General features: G+C 40.7%; 1 protein-coding gene across 3 annotated transcripts in view; it reads right to left on the reverse strand.

Moving 5' to 3' along the window:
- prex2 (phosphatidylinositol-3,4,5-trisphosphate-dependent Rac exchange factor 2) overlaps nt 1-22388 on the reverse strand; it is a 675068-nt gene that overhangs the window by 421063 nt on the left and 231617 nt on the right. For all 3 annotated transcript variants that reach the window (XM_078540383.1, XM_078540384.1, XM_078540381.1), the window contains exons 10-11: nt 10911-11055; nt 8376-8476 (exon numbers count right to left, since the gene is read on the reverse strand). In XM_078540383.1, coding sequence (XP_078396509.1) covers nt 8376-8476; nt 10911-11055 — 246 coding nt within the window. The remainder of the gene's footprint in view (nt 1-8375; nt 8477-10910; nt 11056-22388) is intronic.

Genomic DNA, 22388 nt, shown 5'->3' on the forward strand with positions numbered 1-22388 from the left:
CAAGTGATGATGGCACCCAGCACAAGGTCACTTCGGGCTGTTGGTATTGGTGACAATATGGCTGTCCCAGTGTCAGCATTTGACCGCAGCAAAGCAGACCCACCAAATATTATAGGTGTGGTGCTGGCAGCAGATGGGACTGGCTATATCATTGGAACAGCTAAGGGGTTTGTGAAAGGCAAACTTGCCAGGAATCAGTTTGAATTTATGCAGTACAGTGGATTGAGTGCAGAAGACATTCCACCAGGACAACTCAGCCTTCATGAGATTGTACGTGCTCAAAGTGTTTGTGATGGGCAAGGCTTCCAGAGATGTCACTGCAGGAGTAACTGCTTATCAAGATGACGTGCCTGCTTGAAAGCAGGTCTCCACTGCAACAGTGCCTGTCACAGCCACAGGTCCTGTGACAACGTTGACCAGTGCTGGCATATTAAATATATATGAATCGTATTTATGCTATTTTTCTAACATTGATGTATAAGCTATCTGAATGGTTTGGGTGTGATCCTGAATGAAATATAACAGAGCATAAACCAATGAATGGTTTGGATACAATACTGGATGAAATATAAGGGGACAGTAAAGGGAATTAAGCAGATTATACATTTGTGAATAAAATTTTTCATTCATGAAAGTTGGCCATTTCATGAACTGGACAAGTTTTCCAACACCCATTTTTTGAACTGGGTGGCAAAACTGCCAGTTTCATGAACTGTGCAGGTCGGCTGCCCAGTTCAAGAAATGGGCAATTCGCCTAAATATTTCATGAAATGGGCAGTTTCACAAATTGGATATAACAGTGGTGTATTTCCCAATCCTTCGGTTTTGGTGTGATCCAATTTTCTATTAATAACCCCACAGCAAACTTGTGATAGGATAAACTTAGAGGACTGGTTTATTTTACACACACTCAAAATGCAGGAAAAGGATTTGCAATATTCCCTCCCCAAGCCCACTTTTTTTTGCCTTCATACAGTAAAAGAGGTATACAGAAAGGAATGAGGTACGGGGCAAAAATCACATAGAAAATAAGAATTATTGTTTCATGTGAGTCCAGAATCAAAGTCTAATGGTGTATTCTTTCAGGGGTCAGCCAGCTGAAGACTGATGCTGGATAACCCACTTTTCCAGTAGAGATGACTTCCATGACGGGACAGGTATGTAGAGATGAATTAGTCTTACAGGTGATGGTATAGAAGCACAGAAGTACCAGTAAAAATAACATTGATGGGGTCAGGCATTCAAACCTGAACAGAGCTTGGGTTCTGAGCTTCCGCGTAGTGGATGGAAAATGGCAAACTCCTCTGCAACTCCACAAAGCAGTATTGCTGGATCCTCCAGCTTGTGAGAGGTGGGGAGGAATCATGCAACTTCCAACTCCCCACTTCGGCTTTGACAAAGGATGCCTATTCCTTAGTCCGGATTCTGGAGATTTTTAAAATCCTTAATGGTTGAAACACGAACAGAGGTTTCAGGGTCCTCTGTCCTAGGAGACTGGCAGTCTCTATAGGCCAGACCTGGCATAAGAAATGAAAATGGCCTTTATATAATTCCCTTGGAAGTTGGTCTTCTGCAGCTCACTGGGTCATTAGCATCTCTTCAGAGATAACGAGGTCACAGCTTCTCTGAATGCCAGAAAGTTCCTTTTGTTTGAGTCATAGCAGGCCATGGCATTTTAAAATCTTTGCCCAGTTCTTTAAATTTTATAAATTAGCCATGGTGAAAATATAGAGTGAGGTCTTAGCCCCCTGACAAGGCACACAGGGCCGTCCAAAACATCGTATGCTAAGTCTCATCTGTCATGCATCTAAAGTACTAATTGACATCATCAGGCAGAGAGTTGCCCCTGTGTGAATAGAAAAGTGGCAGAGGAGCAGCTTGGCTTCATTCGTGGAAAGTGTACAACTGACGCTATGCTGGCTCAGAAATCTCATGGAGAAATGTGAAAATAAGTAAGAAGCCCAGCTATGGCTCATGTTCACAGACTATGCCAAAGCTTTCAACACTGTTCACCATGATGCTCTATGCAAGACACTTATAGACTTTGGTGTACCCAAACATCTTGTGAGGCTTATACAAGAGCTATTCAGAAATGCTTCAGGAGTCGTCAAGATGGTCATACAAACCAATTCCAGTTTGAAAAGGGAGTCAGGCAGGGGTATCTTCTGTCACCCATGCTGTTTACTGCTGTGGGTGAGAGATAATGAGGATAGTGTAGGAACAGGTACCAGAGAGATATGGCTGCATCATAGGAGGTCATACCATATGGAATCTCAGGTATGCAGATGACAACACACTTATAGCCAGAACAAAGGAAGACTATGGCAGGCCTAGTCAAAAGACACAGCGAGTGTTTTGGACTGAACATAAATGAAGCAAAGACCAAAGTTATGGTTCTACATGGTAATGGAAAAGTCAAGATTGGAAGCACCGAGATAGAGGCAGTGGACAATTTCAAGTATCTTGGCTCGATGCTAAACACCAAAGTTACATCCAAGAATGAAATCCAGGTTAGATTAGTCATGACAAGAGGTATGACCAGTGACTTGAGTTGCAACTGGAAATACAAAAGCACCAGCATGAAACTGAAAAAAATGGCTAATACAGTCACTAGTATAGAGTGTCACACTCTACGGAATTGAGAGTTTTACTCTGAAGAAAGGGGATGAAAGGAAAACAGCTTTTGAAAAGTGGGTATGGTGGAGGATGCTCAGAATCCACTGGATGGTCAGAAAGACAAATGAGTGGGTTAGATCAAGATAAAAGTTAAGGAATCAAAAAGGATTACTAAGTACAGTTCAAGAGAGAATGATGGCTGAGTACGGACATTGGAAATGAAGGGCAGAATCTTCCATTCTGGAGTCTATATCTGGTGGCAGGCAGAGATGTTGGGAGTAATTTCTGCTGGGCGGTGGGATGGCTGAACATGTGTGATTCTTCTGCTGTTCAGCTCATTGATTAAGCATCTGCATGGAGCTCAGTGAATTCCACGGTGGGGTGGGCAGGAAGTCACCCTGTATCATCCTAAGGCATCTAGTAAGGCTTACGATGATAACAGGGTCCCGAGTGGCTGCACCTCAGCAAACCATAGCCCTGGTGAGGTACTTGAGTGTGGACACCGAAATAAAATCTCAAAAGTGACTGCATGATCAAGATGTCGAGGCTTCTAGTTTAATGATGAGCAAGTGGTGACTGTGGGGCATTAGCAAGATTGCGTTCCTGACATTGCTCGTCGGGAAGTTCGACCTGCCTTTAACCAGCCTTGAAAGTCGGGAGAACAAAATTCCAAACCTTTTTCCAGCTGTCAGAAAACTGATATTTTGACTCACGCCAAATTAAGTGCCCCTGCCTGCCACAATATCCGTTGCTGGCGGGAATGGAAGCTTCCACCCGAAGACCCAACAGCCTTGTCCTGGCAAAAAACGAAGGAGAAATTGAGGGTAAAAACAGAAGAGGAAGAAGAAACCTCAAATAGCATTAAGATGTGGACTGAGAGTGCCTTGGAGAAAGCCAGAGAAGAAATATGATGATACCAACAGTCCCACTAAGGCTCGGGTGAAAACAATTGAACAAATGTTCCAAATGCCACCGGCAAGTTGAGTATACATGTTGGGAAGCCACGATTAACTTGAAATATGCAAATACGACATTGAAGAGATCATCACATCAAGGGCTGGTTTTCCTCTGAATTCCCACCTGTTTTCTGACAGAGTAAAGGGAAGGGTGGCAACCAGACTAAAACTGGATTAGAATTATCCTCCCAATAAGATCCAGGTACCCTTTGTGGAGATGATAGACATTTTGGAATCTGAGTTTAGGGATGCCTGAATAAATCTGGTGAAGCCCTGCAATACACCACAGCCAGAGGTTGGAGAATCACTGCAGCTTAAAAAGGGACTCACATTTACATAGCGCCTTTCACAAACTCAGGACGACCTAAATGATTTATAGCCAATTAAGTACTTTTGAAAAGTAGTCACTGTTTTAAACATAGGAAACACAGCAGCCAATTTGTGCAGTGCAAGCTCCCACAAATAGCAATGTAATAATGACCAGATAATTGTTTTCTTTTTCTGATGTTGATTGAGGGATCAAGATTGCCAGGACACTGGGGCTAAACACCCTCCAAAACAATGCCATGGATCTTTCACATCTACTTAAAAGGGCAGATAGGGCCTCAGTTAATGTCTCAGCTTTGTACTAGATATTGTGAAGAAGAAAGGTTTGCTGCTTCTAGAAACTGACAGAAATTATGATAAAGGATGCAGATGGTAGGGCCTTCCTCCCCACAGCATGAGAAGAGTACCCAAGAAAGACTGCCAACAGCCAGAGAAAGAAGGCTGTAATTGATAGCTCAGTGCTTTCAATGAATAAAAGCTGTCGTGCACACTGAGGTGACTTCACATCTGCCTGCTACCTTCTCTCAAAGTCCTCCATAATCAAACTTCAATCTATTTCCTTCATACCATTTACCATCCCCCATCATCATCCAGGGCCAAAAATTAAGCAAGATAAGAGTTCAGAGTTCATTTCTGCTCAAAAGTGATATAAACTCTTTCAAATCTGTAACTACTTCTTCGCAAGTAGCTAGTCTCTGGTCTAGTAATTATCTTGAGTGAAGTGATTTTGAGTGAAGGGGGTGCTTGAGTGTTTGAAGAGGTTGCACTTTGATAAAGTGTATTTCTAGGATACTCAGATATTGAAAAAGAGGTTCTATCAGAGGTACAGCAAGAGGATCGACTAACCTTGGGCATCCTTGAGAAATCATTGCATCTCTTTCTGCGTTCCACACCGTTAACAGAGGAATTGAAGGGTTTCCAATGGGAAATTTACATCCCCAGTGAAAAATCTGTACTTTCTGTGGAGGTGACTAAGTATGGCAGTAAAAACCTAAGACCCTCCAGAGCAACAACAATGAAAATCTACAATGGATACCAATTAGAACAAACCTTCAGCTATAGCAATCAATATAACCTGCTCCATGCTGAATCTGCCTCAGGGATACTCCTTCTGAGTTCATACTACCACTTAGATCATGGCAGTAATAATTTGGGAAAGATGGGTTGGGCAATGAAAGGGGAAAGGGATTTGATCACATCCATTTACTTGTAGCAAAATGTCCTGTGACTGGGTTAGAGGGGGATGGTGCATTTTTCAGTGAACAGTCCTGCTTCAATCCAGATGAATATGTATGACCTGATAGCCATTACAGAGGCATGGTTGCAAGGTGACCAAAGCTGGGGTCTGAATGCTGAAAGGTATTTGACATTCCCAAAGACAGAAAGCTACAAGGGTGGCTCTGTTAATTAAGGATGACATTAGTACAGGAGGGGGAGAAGGCCTTAGCTCAAAAGAGCAAGATGTAGAATCAGTTTGGGTAGAGATAAAAAATAGGACAGGTAAGAGATCACTGTGAGAGTAATTTATAGGCTTTCTGACAGTAGTTATACTGTAGGAAGAAATAAATGGGGCATGTAAGAAAGGTACCAGAATAATCATGGTTGACTTTAGTCTACATGTAGATTCGATGAAACAGATTGGCAAAGCTGGCCTGGAAAATGAGTTCATAGAGTATGTTCAGGAAAATTTCTTAGATCAGTATGTTATAGAGCCAACCAGGGAGCAGGCTATTCTAGACTTGTTAATGAGCAATGAGACAGGATTCATAATAACCTAATAGTAAAGGAGCCTCTAGGTGCTAATGATCATAACATGATAGAATTTCACACTCACATTTGAAGGGGTGAAGTGTGGGCCTAAGACTAGTATTTTAAGCATAAATAAAGATAATTATAAGGGTATGAAGGCAGAGCTAGCTAAAGTAAACTAGGAAACCAGGTTAAAGGGTAGGACAGTAGAGATGCAGTGACAGTCTTTTAAGGGGATATTTAATAACACTCAGATAAGAATTATACCAGGAGAAAGAAAGACTCTGAGAAGGATGCATTATCCTGAGCTAAATAAGGAAGTTATGGATAGTACCAACTTGAAAGAAACACTGTACAAATCTGCAAAGATCAGTGGTAGGTCAGAAGGTTGGTCAGAATTTAAGAACCAGCAAAGAATTACTAAAAAAAATAATAAAGAGGGAGAAAGTGGAGCATGAGAGAAAGCTAGCTAGTAATTGTTTTATATGTATTTGTATAGGAAAAGAATAGCTAAAGCGAGTATCGGTCTTCTAGAGAGTGAGTCTGGGGAATTAATAATCGAAAACAAGGAAGTGGTGGAGGTGTTTGTCTTCATTTTAGAAGACTAAGAAAGCTTCCCAAAGATACTTGAAAATCAAGAGTTGAAAGGGAGGGAGGACCTTAAAATAATCATCATCACCAGGGAAAACTACTGCGAAAACTATTAGAACTAAAGGCTGACAAGTCCCCAGGGCCAGATGGCCATCATCCTAGGATCTTAAAAGAAGTGGCTGCAGAGATATTAGACGAATTGGTTACAATCTTCCAGAATTCTTTAGATTCTGGAAGGGTCCCAGCAGATTGAAAAATAGCAAGTTTAACATCTTTATTCAGGAAAGGAGGGAGACAGAAAACAAGAACCTATAAGCCAAATAGGCCCAACATTTGTCGTAGGTAAATTTCTAGAATCCATTATTAAGGAGTTTTATAGCAGGATACTTAGAAAATCAGAATACAATCAGACACAGTCAACATGGTTTTGTGAAAGGGAAATTCTGTTTAACTAATTTATTACAGTTCTTTGAGGAAGTAACAAGCAATGTGGATAAAAGGGAACATGTAGACATAGTGTACTTGGATTTCCAAAAGGCATTCGATAAGGTGCCACATCAAAGGTTGATACACAAGATAAGGGCATATGGTGTAGAGGGTAACATGGATAAAGGATTGATTAGCTAACAGGAAGCAGAGAGTAGGCATAAATGCTTCATTTCCGAGTTGTCAAGCTATAATTCGTGGAGTGCCACAGGGATCAATGCTCTGGCCTCAACTATTTACAATCTATATCAACAACTTGAATGAAGGGACTGAATGTAAGGTAACTAAATTTGTTGATGACACCAAGATAGGTAGGAAAGTAAGTTATCAAGAGGAGGTAGAGTCTACAAAGAGATTTAGATAGGTTAAGTGAGTGGGCAAAAATTTGGCAGAAAGGGTTTAATCTGGGAAAATGTAAATTTGCCCACTTTGGCAAAAAGAATGCTGCTTTTCTATACTCTTTAAGTGGAGAGTGATTGCAGAACTCGGTAGTACAGAAGGATCTGGGTGTCTTGGTACATGAATCACAAAAAGTTAGTATGCAAGTACAGCAATTGATTAGGAAGGCAAATTAAATGTCATTTATTGCAAGAGGAATGGAATGTAAAAGTAAAGAAGTTTTGCTGCAGCTGTAGAAGGCCTTTGTGAGACCGCATCTAGAGTATTGTGCTTAGTTTTGACCTCCTTATTTGAAAAAGGATATCAATGCATTAGAAGCAGTTCAGAGAAGGTTCACTCAACTCATTCCTGGGGTGAAGGGCTTATCTTAAAGGTTGAACAAGTTGGGCCTATATCCATTGGAGTTTAGAAGAATGAGAGGTGATCTTATTGAAACATATAAGATCCTGAGGAGACTTGACAGGGTGGATACAGGGAGGATATTTCCTCTTGGGGAAACTAGAACCAGGGATACAGTTTAAGATTAAGAGGCCTTCCTTTTAAGAGAGCTGGGTAGAATTGTTTTCTCTCAGAGCATCTTTAGTCTGTGGAATTCTCTTCCCCAAAGAGCAGTGCAGACTGGATCATTGAATTTATTCAAGGCTGAGTAAAATTCTGATAGACAACGGCATCAAGGGTTATGGGTGGCAGACAAGAAAGAGGAGTTGAGATCACAATCAGATCAGCCATGATCTTATTTAATGGCAGTGCAGGATCAAAGGCGTGAATGACCTACTCCTGCTCTTACATCTGATGTTCCTACACCATTTTAGAAATGGATTTCAGGTGTTGTCCCAATTGCTGTTCCATTCAGTTTAGCGCCCCAAAATCATTCTGAAACTGGTAGTATGTCAAAGGAAAATCCAACCCTTACAGGAAGGAGAAACAACCACACATCCCAAAGCAGGAAGATAATATTACCATGCTAGAGAGAAGAACCAACTGATTTCCAAATTAGGAATTCAATGGTAGATCTAGACAAGCACATTATTGTAACTAAATGAACCCCTAAAGGTGGGAATTTGAAAGAGTATATTGAAAATCTGTTAATTTATTCTCAATACTCCAGATGTTGAACTAGTTCCTTCAGGCCAACCTGGATTATAGTAAACAGTGAAACTTTACATACTAAATTGCATCTTATTTATTTCAAAGATTGCATCTCCCTCCATAAATCCAGTCAGCACACATATTAACCCCACAATCACTCACCATGATGGATGATTCCATTCTCTAGCAACGCCTGGCCCAGGTGAACTCCTTCTTCAGGTTTACTGATCTCTTTAATTTCCATCAACCAGGTGACAAACTCACTAAAGTGTCAAAGCAACAAGAAACAGAAACAGGATTTAAACCTTGGTTCTTCTTAAAATAATATGACTCCCGAATAGTCATTCAGCACTTTGCCTCATGCTACATTTTATCCTGTCAGAAATTTGTTAACTCCAAATTCTTCATAACCTTGGTTAATTGGGAGTTGCTATTGCGTAGATTAATTATCTTTGATAATTTTGTAATGTTCAAAGTTACACTGGGATAGTTGAGAACATGAAAGCTTTGTTGAATTTGGCGAGATAGAAGTGTAGATTTTTCTCTACTATGCCACCACAAATGGGTGAGAAATCACGCAGGGTGTCTTACCCACAAATCTCCACCCTGACCTAATTTTTCCTCATCTCATACCACCATGACATGCACTGGCAGCCACTAAATGACCTCTGCATTTAAGTGACAGCAGCTTGGGAAGCATGCCTTCCATCTTCCATACCTTCAAACCCAAGGATATCCAAGACAAGGGTGTTGGTCCACAGGACAGTGGCAGATGGGCCAATTCCAAGGTCCAAAACAAAACTCAACCTTAAGATCGTCAGGGCTCTTGTTCCTCTTTTCAATGGTCTCCCTCCTTTTTCTGGTGCTGCAGTGGGACTCATTAGGAGCAAAACAATGCCTCCTGATGACAAGGATCCTATCCTGCCTGTATAAAGTGCCAGGCCCGAGAAAATGGTTTGGGGTCACAATTGGATTTGTTTGGCAAGTGAAGAGAAATGCACATATCCTACATATCAGTTAGCTTCAATCACTTCGATAAGTATTTTCCTGCTCTCTGTTAAAGAGATTGATGTAATTATAATCATCTTCAAAGTATATCTTACATATTTACTGACTATTCAGGAAGAAATATCTTTTAATTATCTACCTATGCTCGAAGTTTGTTAATTTTGTACATCAGTCTCCACGTTAAGTTTGATTGCATCCATGCCCTTTAGCACACGAAAGAACTGGATCTTCCCCCCTTAATCTTTTTTTTCCAAAAATAACCAATGCATTCTGTGAGTGCATTTTTTGCAATGATTTTAACTATTTAACTATTTGCCTTCCATTTATATTGCCCTGCGTATACGCGCCAAGAAATAAAGGGAAGAGTTTTCCCATCGGCGAGCGGGGACGGGGCCCACTTGCCGACACGTAAAATGACGCCTGGTGACATCGGGTGGGCGTCCCAATGTCACCGCGTGTCATTTAGATTGTCAGTTTGGTGTGCACGCAACCATTAAGGCCATTAACAAAGTAATTAAAGTTGTTAAGAATGCTGCCTGTCCAATCTTAAGGCTGGTGGGCAGGCAAAGAGTCCAGTCAGTCTTCACATTTTTCATGAAACCTCATGAACAATACTGCTATCAACAAAACCAGTAACAAATACTTGAACAAATGGGCCAGCATTTTCTGTTCGGCGAGTGGGGGCGGGCCCCGCATACCAACACATAAAATGACGCATGATGATGTCGGTCATGCATCCCGACGTCACCGCGCATCATTACGAACTTCCGTTCAGCGAGTGCACACCGCAGTCGGCTGCGCACCCGTCGAACTGTCAAAGGCCTGTTAAAGTCATTAATTAATAAATTTACCAAATTAACAGGGCTGCCCATCCAACCTTAAAGTTGGCGGGCAGGCGAAGAGCCCAGGCGCCTTCGCATTTTTCATGAAACCTCATTCTTGGGTGGGATGAGGTTTCATGAAGGGGGCAGGAGGGAGAGTCGGGGCCTGCACTCTTTCAAGCGCACGGAGCTGCCTCAGGGAGATTAAGTTCAGTTTCAAAGTTCAAAATAAAGAAAGTGAAAAATCATTTACACGTGTTCCCTCATGTGACAGTGTCACATGAGCTGGGACATGTTTATCAAATGTTTGAAAAATATTTATTAATTTAATAAACCCTTCATGAAACCTCATCCCACCCATGGATGAGGTTTCATGAAAAATGCGAAGGCCGCCTGGGCTCTTCGCCTGCCCGCCAACCTTCGTAAGGGAATAATATTATCGGTTCCAGCAGGTTTTTCCAGTAAATACCTAAACTGTACAGACCACAAAAAGTCAACACGATGTCTTTGGTCATTTGGCTACTCTTAGCCAGCTAAATTAGCCCCACTGCCCGAGTTAGGAAAAATTGTGCATGTTTCCTCTTCCTAATGACTAATTCCTGCTATAAAGCAGTTACATGGGCATTGGGTGAGGAGTGGTTTGACCTCAGCTACGACAACAGACACTGTCGAATAGTCTGTGAATTTTCACCGTCCAGGCTCAGATATCAAGAAAAGGTACCTCAATGAAGATTCCAAGGGTACTGATGCCATAAAAACTTTTCTTAGGACAGGTTCAAAATTTCCAGGAGAGAAAGAGAGAAAATTGTCAGAAAAATTAGGGTAAAGAAAGTGTTGCATTATTTAATTTTGAACCCTCAAAACTTACCTGCCCAAGAAGCATTTTGGAAAAGTGCTGAGTTTCCGTTTTCTGTCCTTGATAACATTTTCCTGTTTGCACAACATATGATAGAGCTTTTCCCCTTTTTCAGAGATCATCAGCCAGGTATCTTGCTCCACGCCTAGTTTTAAACCTAGTTAAAAAGAGTTAACATATTTTGTTTTTAAAAAGTTATCCTGGAAGTTGTCGTATGCAACTTGCTATGGAATTCTGTTAAATTAAATAAATTTTCCACTTATCCGTAGAAAATAATTTCTAGAGTTTTTCTTTGTTGATCCACAAACATCCTTACTGAATTACACAGGAATTCAGATGAAAGAATGTGGGGTGCACAACAGAATCTCCAGAGTCATCTTTAAACATTGCCTCCATTATGGACCCAGCAAATCAAAACTTAACACTCACTTGAGGCATTGTTGAAGACTCAGAAAATATTAAAAAGAGCCCTACTAATGGAAATATGCTGAAAATCCCTCAACAAACTCAAGGGGCTGAATTTTCCCCTCTCGACGCTGAACCAGCCTGCGACGGGGGGTCCAAAGTGGTGGCCTGTGGGGCCACAAATTTAAATTTAACTGCCAATTCCCAATAGACACCATTTTCCCCTGGGGCAGGCAACATGACAGGTCATGTCTTGAGGCTCATGTAAAGTGACATCGGGGTCACCATTTAAATGCCTGCTACAAATGCAATTTTCCCTGACGTCAGTATTTTCGTCAGGATGGGTGGGTTCCTGAAGCCTGTGGGAACCACACCAGGTAAATCAATTCATGAATTGTGGACTTGTGAAATTGTGGAGTCGAGAATCTTTTGATAGGTAAGTTTAAAAGGTCTTGCTAACTTCAAATATTATAATGTAATGGTGTATGATGATTTAAGTATGTTTTTATGTAGTCATTGATCATAGGGCTCTGTCCTTAAAAGGTAATTAACCATTAAATTGACCAGTATGGGTTATGTATTCCCATGCTTCATTACTTTCTCCAATGGATAAAGTCCTTTTCTGTATTCAACAGTATTGAAAATCTGATTCAAATAGGTCAGCTGGACACTGTGGTTTTTAGTCTTACAGTGATTTAAAATCCAGAGATTTTTTCAGACTTTGAGGAAAGTTGAACGGTTGCCAGACTTCTCTGAATGAAGCTCCATTGAGCCTTTGAAAAAGTGGAGCTGATGGCTGGATACCTACTGAGGCAACTTCAATAGAATCTATTCTATTCAACTGTTTAGGGTCTGTTTATTAAGTTTGTGTAATGTAATCTCATCATGAATGCATGGCTGAGCTCCAAGCCCCATAAATAGATCTAGCTCAGCAGGGGCTGTTGAGACAACTGTAAGGGAACTGTGTGCTTTGTATGACTGACAATTTTATCAGCAAATAGCAGGATTAAATGTTTGAATAGCTTTTTGAAAGGCTGTTTGCCTATTTTGACAAATTAGTGAGCACTTAGGATGAGAGAATGTTTTTTTCAAGGCGTGTTTCTATGGCTAAGTGTTTTGATTGACAGTTTTACGAGCTTCTAAGGGCGGCTTTTTCAGGAAGAGTTTGATTTTTTTTTCTCAGCGTTTCAAAGATGCTATTATATGGCTCATCAGTTCTGTACATAGTGGATACTGGGTGAGTGGGCATAGGGGTATGGAGGGGACATGGGGATATAAAGGCTGTATGCGGGGAATGGAAGGTCATGGGGGATATGAGGGTGTGTGGTGTTTGTCAGGAGGAGGCATGGGGATGGGTAACTCCAGCCTGTACCCAACTTTTGTAGACAAAAGTTCTGGGTGAACGGGCTGACTTTCCAAAGTTGGGAATGCAACATTGGGAAATGGCCTGACATGTGCTTCCCAAACTGAAAGAGAAAATCCAGGCCATGGTATCCCATTAATAGCCGAAGTTATGGAGAAAATATCGGAAATGTTAATAAACATGCGAACTTACGAAATAGGAGAAGTAAGCCATTCGGCCTTTTGAGCCTGTACTGCATTCAACAAGATTATCGCTGATCTGTTTGCGTTTTGAATTCCATATTCCCATCTACCCTGGATAACCTTTGATTCCCTTGCCTAACAAGAATCTATCTACATCCGCCTTAAAAACATTCACTGACCCTGCCTCCACCGCCTTCTGAGGCAGAGTTCCAAAATTGCACAGCCCTCTGAGAGAAAAGGATTTCTCCTCATCTCTGTCCTAAAAGGGTGACCCATAATTTTAAAACAGTGTCCCCTAGTTCTAGAATAACTAAGGAAATAATTCATATTCCCCATGGAAATAAGGATCTTCAATGAATCCCCATAATTTTAGAGTGAAAAGCGTTTCCTTACTTCAGAATTTAAGAGGTTCACTGAACTGGGCAGCTTACATTCAGCAAAAGAAAACAAATTCTGAACAGGAAAATCTCCTCTTTAGAAGGAAAACTTTAACCTCAATTTTAACCTAACCAATCCAGCAGAAGCCAGTTGTTTGGGGCAGGAGGAGTCGGACAAATAATTGACATCCTGCTATTTTATTCTCCATTCACCTCCCTCCCATGATTTTCCTCATGCCATTCAGGACCAACCATTACAAAGACTTTGTCATCCATGTAGAATGGTTTCCCCATCCTTCCTAACTTCAGGAAGCACCTGGTTTTTATTTGTTGCAGCTGAATTGGGAAATGCAATTATTTTGTTGATCAAAATTGCTTTTCCATACTTCAGTGATTCACCGTACTGGTAATAGAAGACACAGAGCTACCCCTACCCAAGACATTTGAAGTATTGAAGGCAAATTCTCTTTAAATAATAAAAATATTTTGGCTTCTCTCAATGGTTCAGTGAATGTTGATAATGAGTAACCGAACCACATAGATCAGGAAGGATTTGCTTCTTTGTCTATCCTGCGTTGCTTCATCAGGACAGTTGTAAAGTGAAGCAATTTTCAAAAGTCTGAGATACATTCTTCTGCCACAGAGTAAATATTAAAAGGACATCTGTCTTTTGTGACTTAATCTTACTTGGAACCTCAATGGAAAACAAATGGCAGGTATGGTGTAGAATCCGAATTCTCAAACCAGGAGCACAAAAGCTTCAAAAGCAAAATACTGTGGCTGCTGGAAATCCGAAATAAAAACAGAAAACGCTGGAAACACTCAGCAGATCTGGCAGCATCGGTGGGGAAAGATACAGAGTGACCTGAAGAAAGGGATATTAACTCTGTTTCTTATCCCACAGATTCTGAATGCTTCCATTTTCTGTTGTTATAAGACTAAGGCTGGAATTTTCCAGCCCCTCATGACAGCGGGACCTTCTGATCCCGCCGATGTGAACGGAGATTTCAATAGCTCGTTGGTCCCGCTGCAGAAAAACCCGCCGGGAGTGGGGGGGGAGGGGGGGCCTGAAAAATTCCTGCCTAAGTTACTATTTTGAATGAGGAATATCTATTACATGACATCCAGGCTTTCCATTTTGGTTTGAAGTAATTTTAAGGGGACTCTTTTAAGGGTACTCAGCTCTTCAGTTAGCCAAAGGAAAAAGTTCTTATGATAGCACATTACAAGGCTTTACCATTCTGCACATTTAAAACTCTTAACAAATAATGTGTTGCAATCCTGTCTACCCATGATAACTGTATTTGTCATTGTTGAGAAGTTTCCTTTACTGCTGTACACCAGGGTAGCTGATGCATGCCGAAACTCCCACTGTTGAACTGTTTGATCATATCTGGGATCTTCATGGAACAGAAGGGCTAAATGGAGTCCCTGAATCAGAAAATATTCAGAAAATAAATGAGGTCCATCAATTACTCTTGCAACCTGTAGATTAGAGAGCCTCTCACTGGCTAACACTCAGGGAATGCAGCATAGAGGCAGATCAAAGAGTGTGCAGAAGTGTTTAATATTCTCTTACAAATTAGTTTTTTTGGCACTAAACACTAATATAACAAGCGCTAATCAGAAACATTTTTAAAAGCTGTAGAACCAGGTGGTGTCTCACTGCGGAAGAGATAAAACAAAAGAAGTGTTGGTTATGCTGCAGCTGGTACAGCTGAATCATGGGCATTCCCTTAAGGTTATTTGTGCATTTCCATGTTGACCACCCTGATGAAAATGGATATTCTGGCTTTATAATTCTTGGACCATGGAATCCAATTAATGGCCAAATGCCATTAATGCAAGTAAAATTCTGAGAATCACAAAATCAAGTCAACAGTAAAATCATGCTAAATTATCATGTTTTAGAACCATGCTTTCTCTTAAAAAAAATGCATATGATTTCTGCTGTCTTCGGCCATCTGAGGCATAAAAAACGTCTTCCATTGTAACAGAAATTATAAATACTCCACCAAAGAACAGGAAGCTGACAACAAATTTGTGGTCTTAAAGTGGCCTTGCTGGCTTTTCTGCCACCTCTCTCATTAACTGTTGAGACTCACAAAGTAGACACAGGGTTAAATTAAAACAATACCCTTGTGAAGGTCTGTTATAACTATAAAATTTGGCAAATGCCCCAGTAGCCAAACAAGACCAAAGAGGAATATATCACAATACCTAGAAACAAAGGGGAACCATAGAAAGCTGCATATCTCTCAGTAATGACTATGAGAAAATGAACAACATTCAGATTCAGCCAATAAAGAAAATACTACTGTAGGCATACCAAATGAAAATAGAAGGACATTTCATTAAAATAATGTTTTGAAATTAAACTTTTTAACCACAGCATAGATTCAAAAATGCTTCTCCATCAATACATGCATACCAGTAAAATCCTAACTCTAATTGCTCTGAAAGTCACATGGCTTTTTACAACTCCTTATACAAAAGGAGAATAAGCATAGATCCCAAGCCAAAACGGAAGTGGTGATACTACAGGACATTTTCCATTACATTAACAGCCCATAAACCACACTGTAGAAACTTTTAAAGAAACTCATTTGGGAAATATTTGGGAAAAATCTTTTGAAGTCAGCATGGAAACTGGCTTAACATGCTGGAACCCAGCCTAGGTACAGATCTCAGAAACCAGAACCCAAGTAACTTAACCTATAGGGTAGAAACCATGAGATGGTGCAAAAATAGATGGCCTTAGCAGCATGAAAATACACAACGTTCACCTCTTTGGCATCCATGAATGATGCTATGTGCTTCATTTATGACAATCAACAATTGGTTGTGTGTAATCCCTGACAAAATACATGGGACAATTCCTCCTATACCTTCAGATCCATATTGCCAGTATTTACTGGGCAGGAAGACAAAAAGAAAATGTCTACAATAGTTGCAACTCACTAAAAAGGTAGCTTTACCACTCCTAGTGGGTGAAAAACTACAGGGCATCTTTGGGACAAAGCCTCCTCAAAATCTGTGGTTTGACTCTCTCCTTTCATAAGATGCATAAAAGAACAATGCATGCACAGGAGCACCCAAATTGTACCTCTGACTTTAGTAATCCAGAAAGAATCAGAGGATCTTCTTGCACCAGCTTTCGGATTTGACGTAAACAAGCCCATCACTGGAATGGAAAAATTGTTTGGCCAGGATTGGATCATGTACCCCCAGCAATTGTTCAACAGGTTTCATCTCACCCAACATAATTATTTCTACTATCTTTAAAACACTTACTACATCCAAGATCTCATCGCACTCAGTAAAATCCAACGCAAACAAATCCTGTTAAAGTTGGCTCTCTAAAATACGCAGTTGACCCACAGATGGGCCTAAGCCCATGGTACTGTCCCAGGCAACATATAAAACCCACATGGCTCTTGGGAGCAGAACCTGTTTCACCATGTCACTCTGTAGTAGAATGGAACTGGAGAAACACCAGAAGATAGGGGACCTCTTCCTAAGGACCAGCCACTTAGTCACCCCAAAGCTTCCACATCCAGAGCAGTCCTAGGGCTACCTGCTGAGAAGACAGTACTCATGATGTACAATGTTGACAAAAACCTATTTCTGATATCACTTTATTGCAGCACCTCATCTCCTGGCCATCTACAATTCTGTTTCCAATGTTGGGATATAGGGGAGCAAAAGATGGGAATGGGTTGGTTAGATATCTTTAATGATACTTTATAGGAATGGTGGTCACTGGAGCCATCCTGAATGCAAATATATAGAGAGAAAGGTGCAGTGAGGCTATCAGATCCCACAATGTTCATTAAATTCATTAAGAGATTGCCTTAGGGAGTTTGAGGGGAATTTCCTAAAGCTTTTCCTGAAAATGACCATGGGTCTTTTCTTTTTTAGGAGAAGCATCAATATATTAGGTGGTCTTTTTAGTCGCCGTTCTTTCATATGTTAGGAGGGTATTGCAACCCCTGGACATAAACTAGGAGAAGGTTAAAGTAATAATACGAGACAAGAACGACAAAAACCTGTCATTCAACTTTCAAGATTTAATCTGGAACATATCACTAAAGCAAAATGGGCAGGGAAATTGGAGCAACCTTTCAGAAAACTGCTTAATTTTGTTTGGCATAAACACTGTCAAGACAAAAATATACTTTATAGAGAATATAGGGGCAGCTTTATAAAAGCAGAAAGAAATGCTGAAAGCACCAGGGGTGCAAAAGCTATGCCCAGTTATGAAGGAAGTAAAAGGAAAACAGATGGCTATGTTGCAGCTGATGTATATGAGCATCTACTCAAGGTTTCAGATTTCCTCAATGATGCCACTGTCTCTTATTGTATGGTGGCTAAGGTAAGGATTCCAGGATCTGGGAAGACAGAAGGTGATTGAAAACTTCTGTAAGAAATTCATGGGTAGAAATTCAAGTACTTCCATTTTTGGGCCCATGGATGGCACAGGGTACACTCCTTGAACCAGAATGCTGAGGCCAGAGGTATCCGCAATATTGGGCTCGGGCCTCATTCCCATCGAGCTGACATGGCACAAAGAGACAACTGGAGAAAAGTCCACAAAGATCAGCTTGCTGCTAGCATTGCAGTGGTCCTCAGTTAAGTGAGAATTGGGTTGCGGGGACTCAAAGACCTGGTGATTGGGAGCCAGTAGATTTGGGGTGATTGAAGGCTGGTTGGGTAAAATTAAGAATGGAGATCAGGAGGATTGAGGAGTGCTGGGGGTGAGGGGAAAATGGGAGTGGCTGTGATCCTTTCTCTTTAGATCTGGATTTAGGACTCATTCAATGACAGCCATTCCCGCGACTCTGTAGGTTGGTCGGTACCAGAAAAATAAGGGTGCTGCATGGTCAGCTATATAAGCCAGTGTCTGAGGCTATAAAAGGTACATATTTAGGTCAGGTGCCAAAACTGAAAATCAAAGTTTTTGTACGGCAGTGTTTTTGAACCCATGTGGAAGTTAAAGAACCCGTGGCATAATTCGAAAAAGGGTAGGGGGATTCTCTTTACATCCAGGCCAAAATTTATCACATAACCAATACCTCAACAGAAGATCTGTCATTTATCTCACTTTTGTTTGTGAGATCTTGCTGTGAACAAATAGGCCGCTGTGTTTGCCAACTCCTCTAAGGATATTTAGAACCATAGAAGAGTTGCAGCAGAGAAAAAGGCCACTCAGCCCATTGTGCCTGCGCCGGCCGACAAATAAAAAATAAAAAACTAGCCACCCATTCTAATGTCACCTTCCAACACCTTGCAGGTTACAGTACTTCAGGTGCAGATCCTGGTACCTTTTAAATTAGTTCAGGGTTTCTGCCTCCACCACCAAACTAGGCAATGAATTCCAGATGCCCAACACCCTCCAGGTGAAGAGGTTTTTCATGTCCCCTCTAATCCTTCTACCAGTCACCTTAAATCTGTGCCCCCTGGTAACTTACCTCTCCATTAGGGAAAACAGTTCTTACCTGTCTATTCTATCTAGGTCCCTATAACCTTGTGCGTCTCAATTAAGTCACCCTTCAGCCTCCTCTGTTCAAAGGAAAACGGCCCTAGCTTATCCAATCTTTCCTCATAGCTGCAATTGTTAAGCCCTGACAACATTCTTCCACATCTCCCCTGCACTCTCTCCAGTCCTTCCTAGCATGTGGTGAGCAGAACTGTACACAAAATTCCAGCTGTGCGTTTTATACAGTTCCAGCATTACATCCCTACTTTTCTATTCAATACCTCATCCAATAAAGGAAAGCATTCCATATGCTTTCTTTACCATCTTATCCACCAGTCCTGCCACCTTCACCTGTGGACTTGCACTCCAAGGTCTCTCACTTCCTCTACGCCTCTCAATATCTTCCCATTTATTGTGTATTCTCTACCTTTGTTTGCCCTCCCCAAATGCATTACCTCACATTTCTCTGGATTGAATTCTATTTGCCACTTTTCTACCCACTCATCCAAACATCTGATATCATTCTGGATTCAACAGCTATCCTCTTCACTATCAACTACATAGCCGATTTTTGTGTCATCTGCAAATCTCCCAATCATGCCTCATACATTTAAGATCAAATCATTAATACACACCACAAACGGCAAGGGACCCAACACAGCCCTCTGGAACGCCATTGGAAACCGCTTTCAATTTGCAACAATATCCAGCAACCATTACCCTTTGTTTCCTGTTGCTGAGCAAATTTTGGATCCAACTGGCCACATTCCCCCATGTCCCATGGGCTTTTACTTTTCTGACCAGTCTGCTATGTGGGACCTTGTCAAATGCCTTACTAAATTCCATGTAGACAACATCCACTACACCACCTTCATCAGTCCTCCCTTTACTTCCCCAAAGCATTCAATTAAATTAGTAAGACATGACATTCCCCTAACAAAGTCATGCTGACTATCCCTGATTAATCCATCCTTTCTAAGTGACAGTTAATCCTGTCTCTCAGAATTGATTCTAATAATTTGCCCACCACCGAAGTCAGACTGACCAGACTATAATTATTTGGCCTATCTCTCGCCTGCTTTTTAAATGATGTAACATTTGCAGACCTCCAATCCTCTGGTACCTCGCCTGTATCAAGTGAGGATTGGAAAATGACCCTCAAGAGCATCCGTTATTTCCTCCCTGGCTTCGTTTAACAACCTGGGATACAATCCATTTGGCAATAATGCCAGTCCCTTCAGTACTTCCTCTCTCATTATGCTTATTGTATCTAATATTTCAGAATCCTCCTCTTTAATTAGATCATCTGCATTATCCCTCTCCTAGGTGAAGACAGAAACAAAGTACTCATTAAGAACCCTGCCCACATCTTCTGCATCCACACATAAATTTTGTTGTACCTCTCTGATAGGCCTTACCTTTTCCTTGGTTATCCTCTTGCTCTTGATATGCTGATAAAATATTTTTGGGTTTTCCTTGATTTTACTTGCCAATATTTTTTTCTCTTTGCTTTACTAATTACCTTTTTTACTTCACTCCTATACTTTCTGTACTCCTCTAGGCTTTCTACAGCATTAAGTTTTTTGTGACCGTCATAAACTTTCTTTTTCTGCTTTATCTTACCCTGTATGCTTCTGGATAACCAGGGGGTTCTAGATTTGGCAGTATCACCCTTTTTCTTTGTGGTGATGTGTCTACACTGTGCCCATGGAATCTCACTTTTCAATGCCTCCCACTGATTTGTCACTGACTTTCCATCCAGTCCACTTTCACCAGATCGCTTCCCAGCTTCATAAAATTTGACTTCCCCCAATTTAGGACTTTTACTCTTGTTCTATCTTTGTCCTTTTCCATAATGATGCTAAATCTAACTGTATTATGGTCACTACCTCAAAAATGGTCACCCACTGCTACTTCATTCACTTGCCTAGCTTCACTTCCTAAGACTAAATCTAGAATTGCACCCCCTCTCATTGGGCTTATTGTGCGCTAGCTAAAAAAAAGTTCTCATGAATGCAGTTCAAGAATTTTGTGCCCTCTGTGCCTTTCACACTGTTCATGTCCCAGTTGATATTAGGGTAGTTGAAGTCCCCAACTACTATTTCCCTATTGTTTTTGAACTCAGAAATTTGCCAATGGGCGTAAAGGGAGAAGAAGGGATAGTGGGAGCCTGCCTGGGTTTGTGAGGGGCTGTGTGGAGTAGGTGGAAGCAAGCAGGTACTCTGAAAGGGATGGTTTGAATGGGGCAGGGAGGATCAGCAGATATTGACTGTGGCAGTGGGCAATGGACAGCAGAATGGCAGCATCAGGACCTTCAGCTGGGGAACTGGGGCAAATGAGAGATTTTGCTCAGAAAGCCAGGGGAACTGTCATAGGCTAATTTTTTGCCAGGTTCGATTTGTGAAAATGGAAAGGAAAACATTTTTGGGTTTGGTTTGGTGACATAATTGCACCAATCAGCAAACAAGAAAACAGCGCTACTCTCAACACAGGTATAGAAAACAATGATGGGTAGATGTGCACATACACCACAACCACCTAATAACTAATTAATAAAACCAGTATCATCTTTTACACTAACTATGTCACAAACATCTGCTGCAAAGTTATACTTGGTTGCTTGAATAGATTCTCTATACTTCAACTTATGACGTATGACTGTTCATGCATGTCCAACTCTATTTTTGATTATGTTACCTCTATTATTTAAATCATCCATTATCCTTGCTTTAACATAAATCAGCTCTGAAACTCTTATCAACCTCTTCCAACTCCTTACATGATCCCTTCCAACAGATTTCACCAGCCTCATCAGTCTCTCTCTTGATCCCCTTGTTCAATCCTTGGTATGTTCTTTTGCCCTCTTCACTGTTCATATTTTTCCATTTCCTTCATGCATCTAATTTAACAAGCATTTATTTAGTTACCCATAATTTCTTTGCCCTTTACCAGATCTACAGTATGCTTGGTTCTTTCCTTGATAAATAAAGATGGACAACTATTAACTGACCCAATTGAAAGAAGGAACAGAAGTCAAGAATATGTTGAAGAATCACATGCCAAAAAGCCCACTGACATTGAAATAATAAAAGAAGAGGAGGTGGAAGTTGATTATATGAGCTCTGAAGTTCTTGAGGGTGAAGTAGAAGTTGTAATAAGTAAGTCTGAGAATAAAAAGATTGCAAGCTTTGGTGAGATTCTTGCAGAATTCATGAAAAATGAAGAGACAACAGAAAAACACATTAATTTGTGTAGTTGAAATGGCAATGGCCAGATGATTTCATCAAAATAATCATATCATCTCTGGGATAAAAGATAAATGCTTATAAATGTGATGAGCTTTGTACCATGCTATGACACGGCAGATGATATGTGCCAGGCGGACCAAATTCATGAGGGAAACTTGGTCGTGCTGTCACAACGGTTTTGCAATTTGTATTTATTAAGAGATGCGTGCACTGAATTCAGAAGTAATAAGTCCACCAAGACTTCTAGAGATTAAAAAATGTAATTAAAGTATTTATTAACAAAAGAAAGGATTTCAAGCACATACTTAAGACTACAAATTACTATTATAACAACTCCTAAAATTCCTAATTAACCTGACTCCTAGTTAAACTTCCTTTAAGGCAACAGTCCAAAAATAGATTTTAGATTTTAAACAAATCCAGCAAATTAACACAA

Source organism: Cetorhinus maximus, chromosome 4 (genome assembly GCF_964194155.1).
Source record: "Cetorhinus maximus chromosome 4, sCetMax3.hap1.1, whole genome shotgun sequence".
NCBI lineage: Eukaryota > Metazoa > Chordata > Chondrichthyes > Lamniformes > Cetorhinidae > Cetorhinus > Cetorhinus maximus.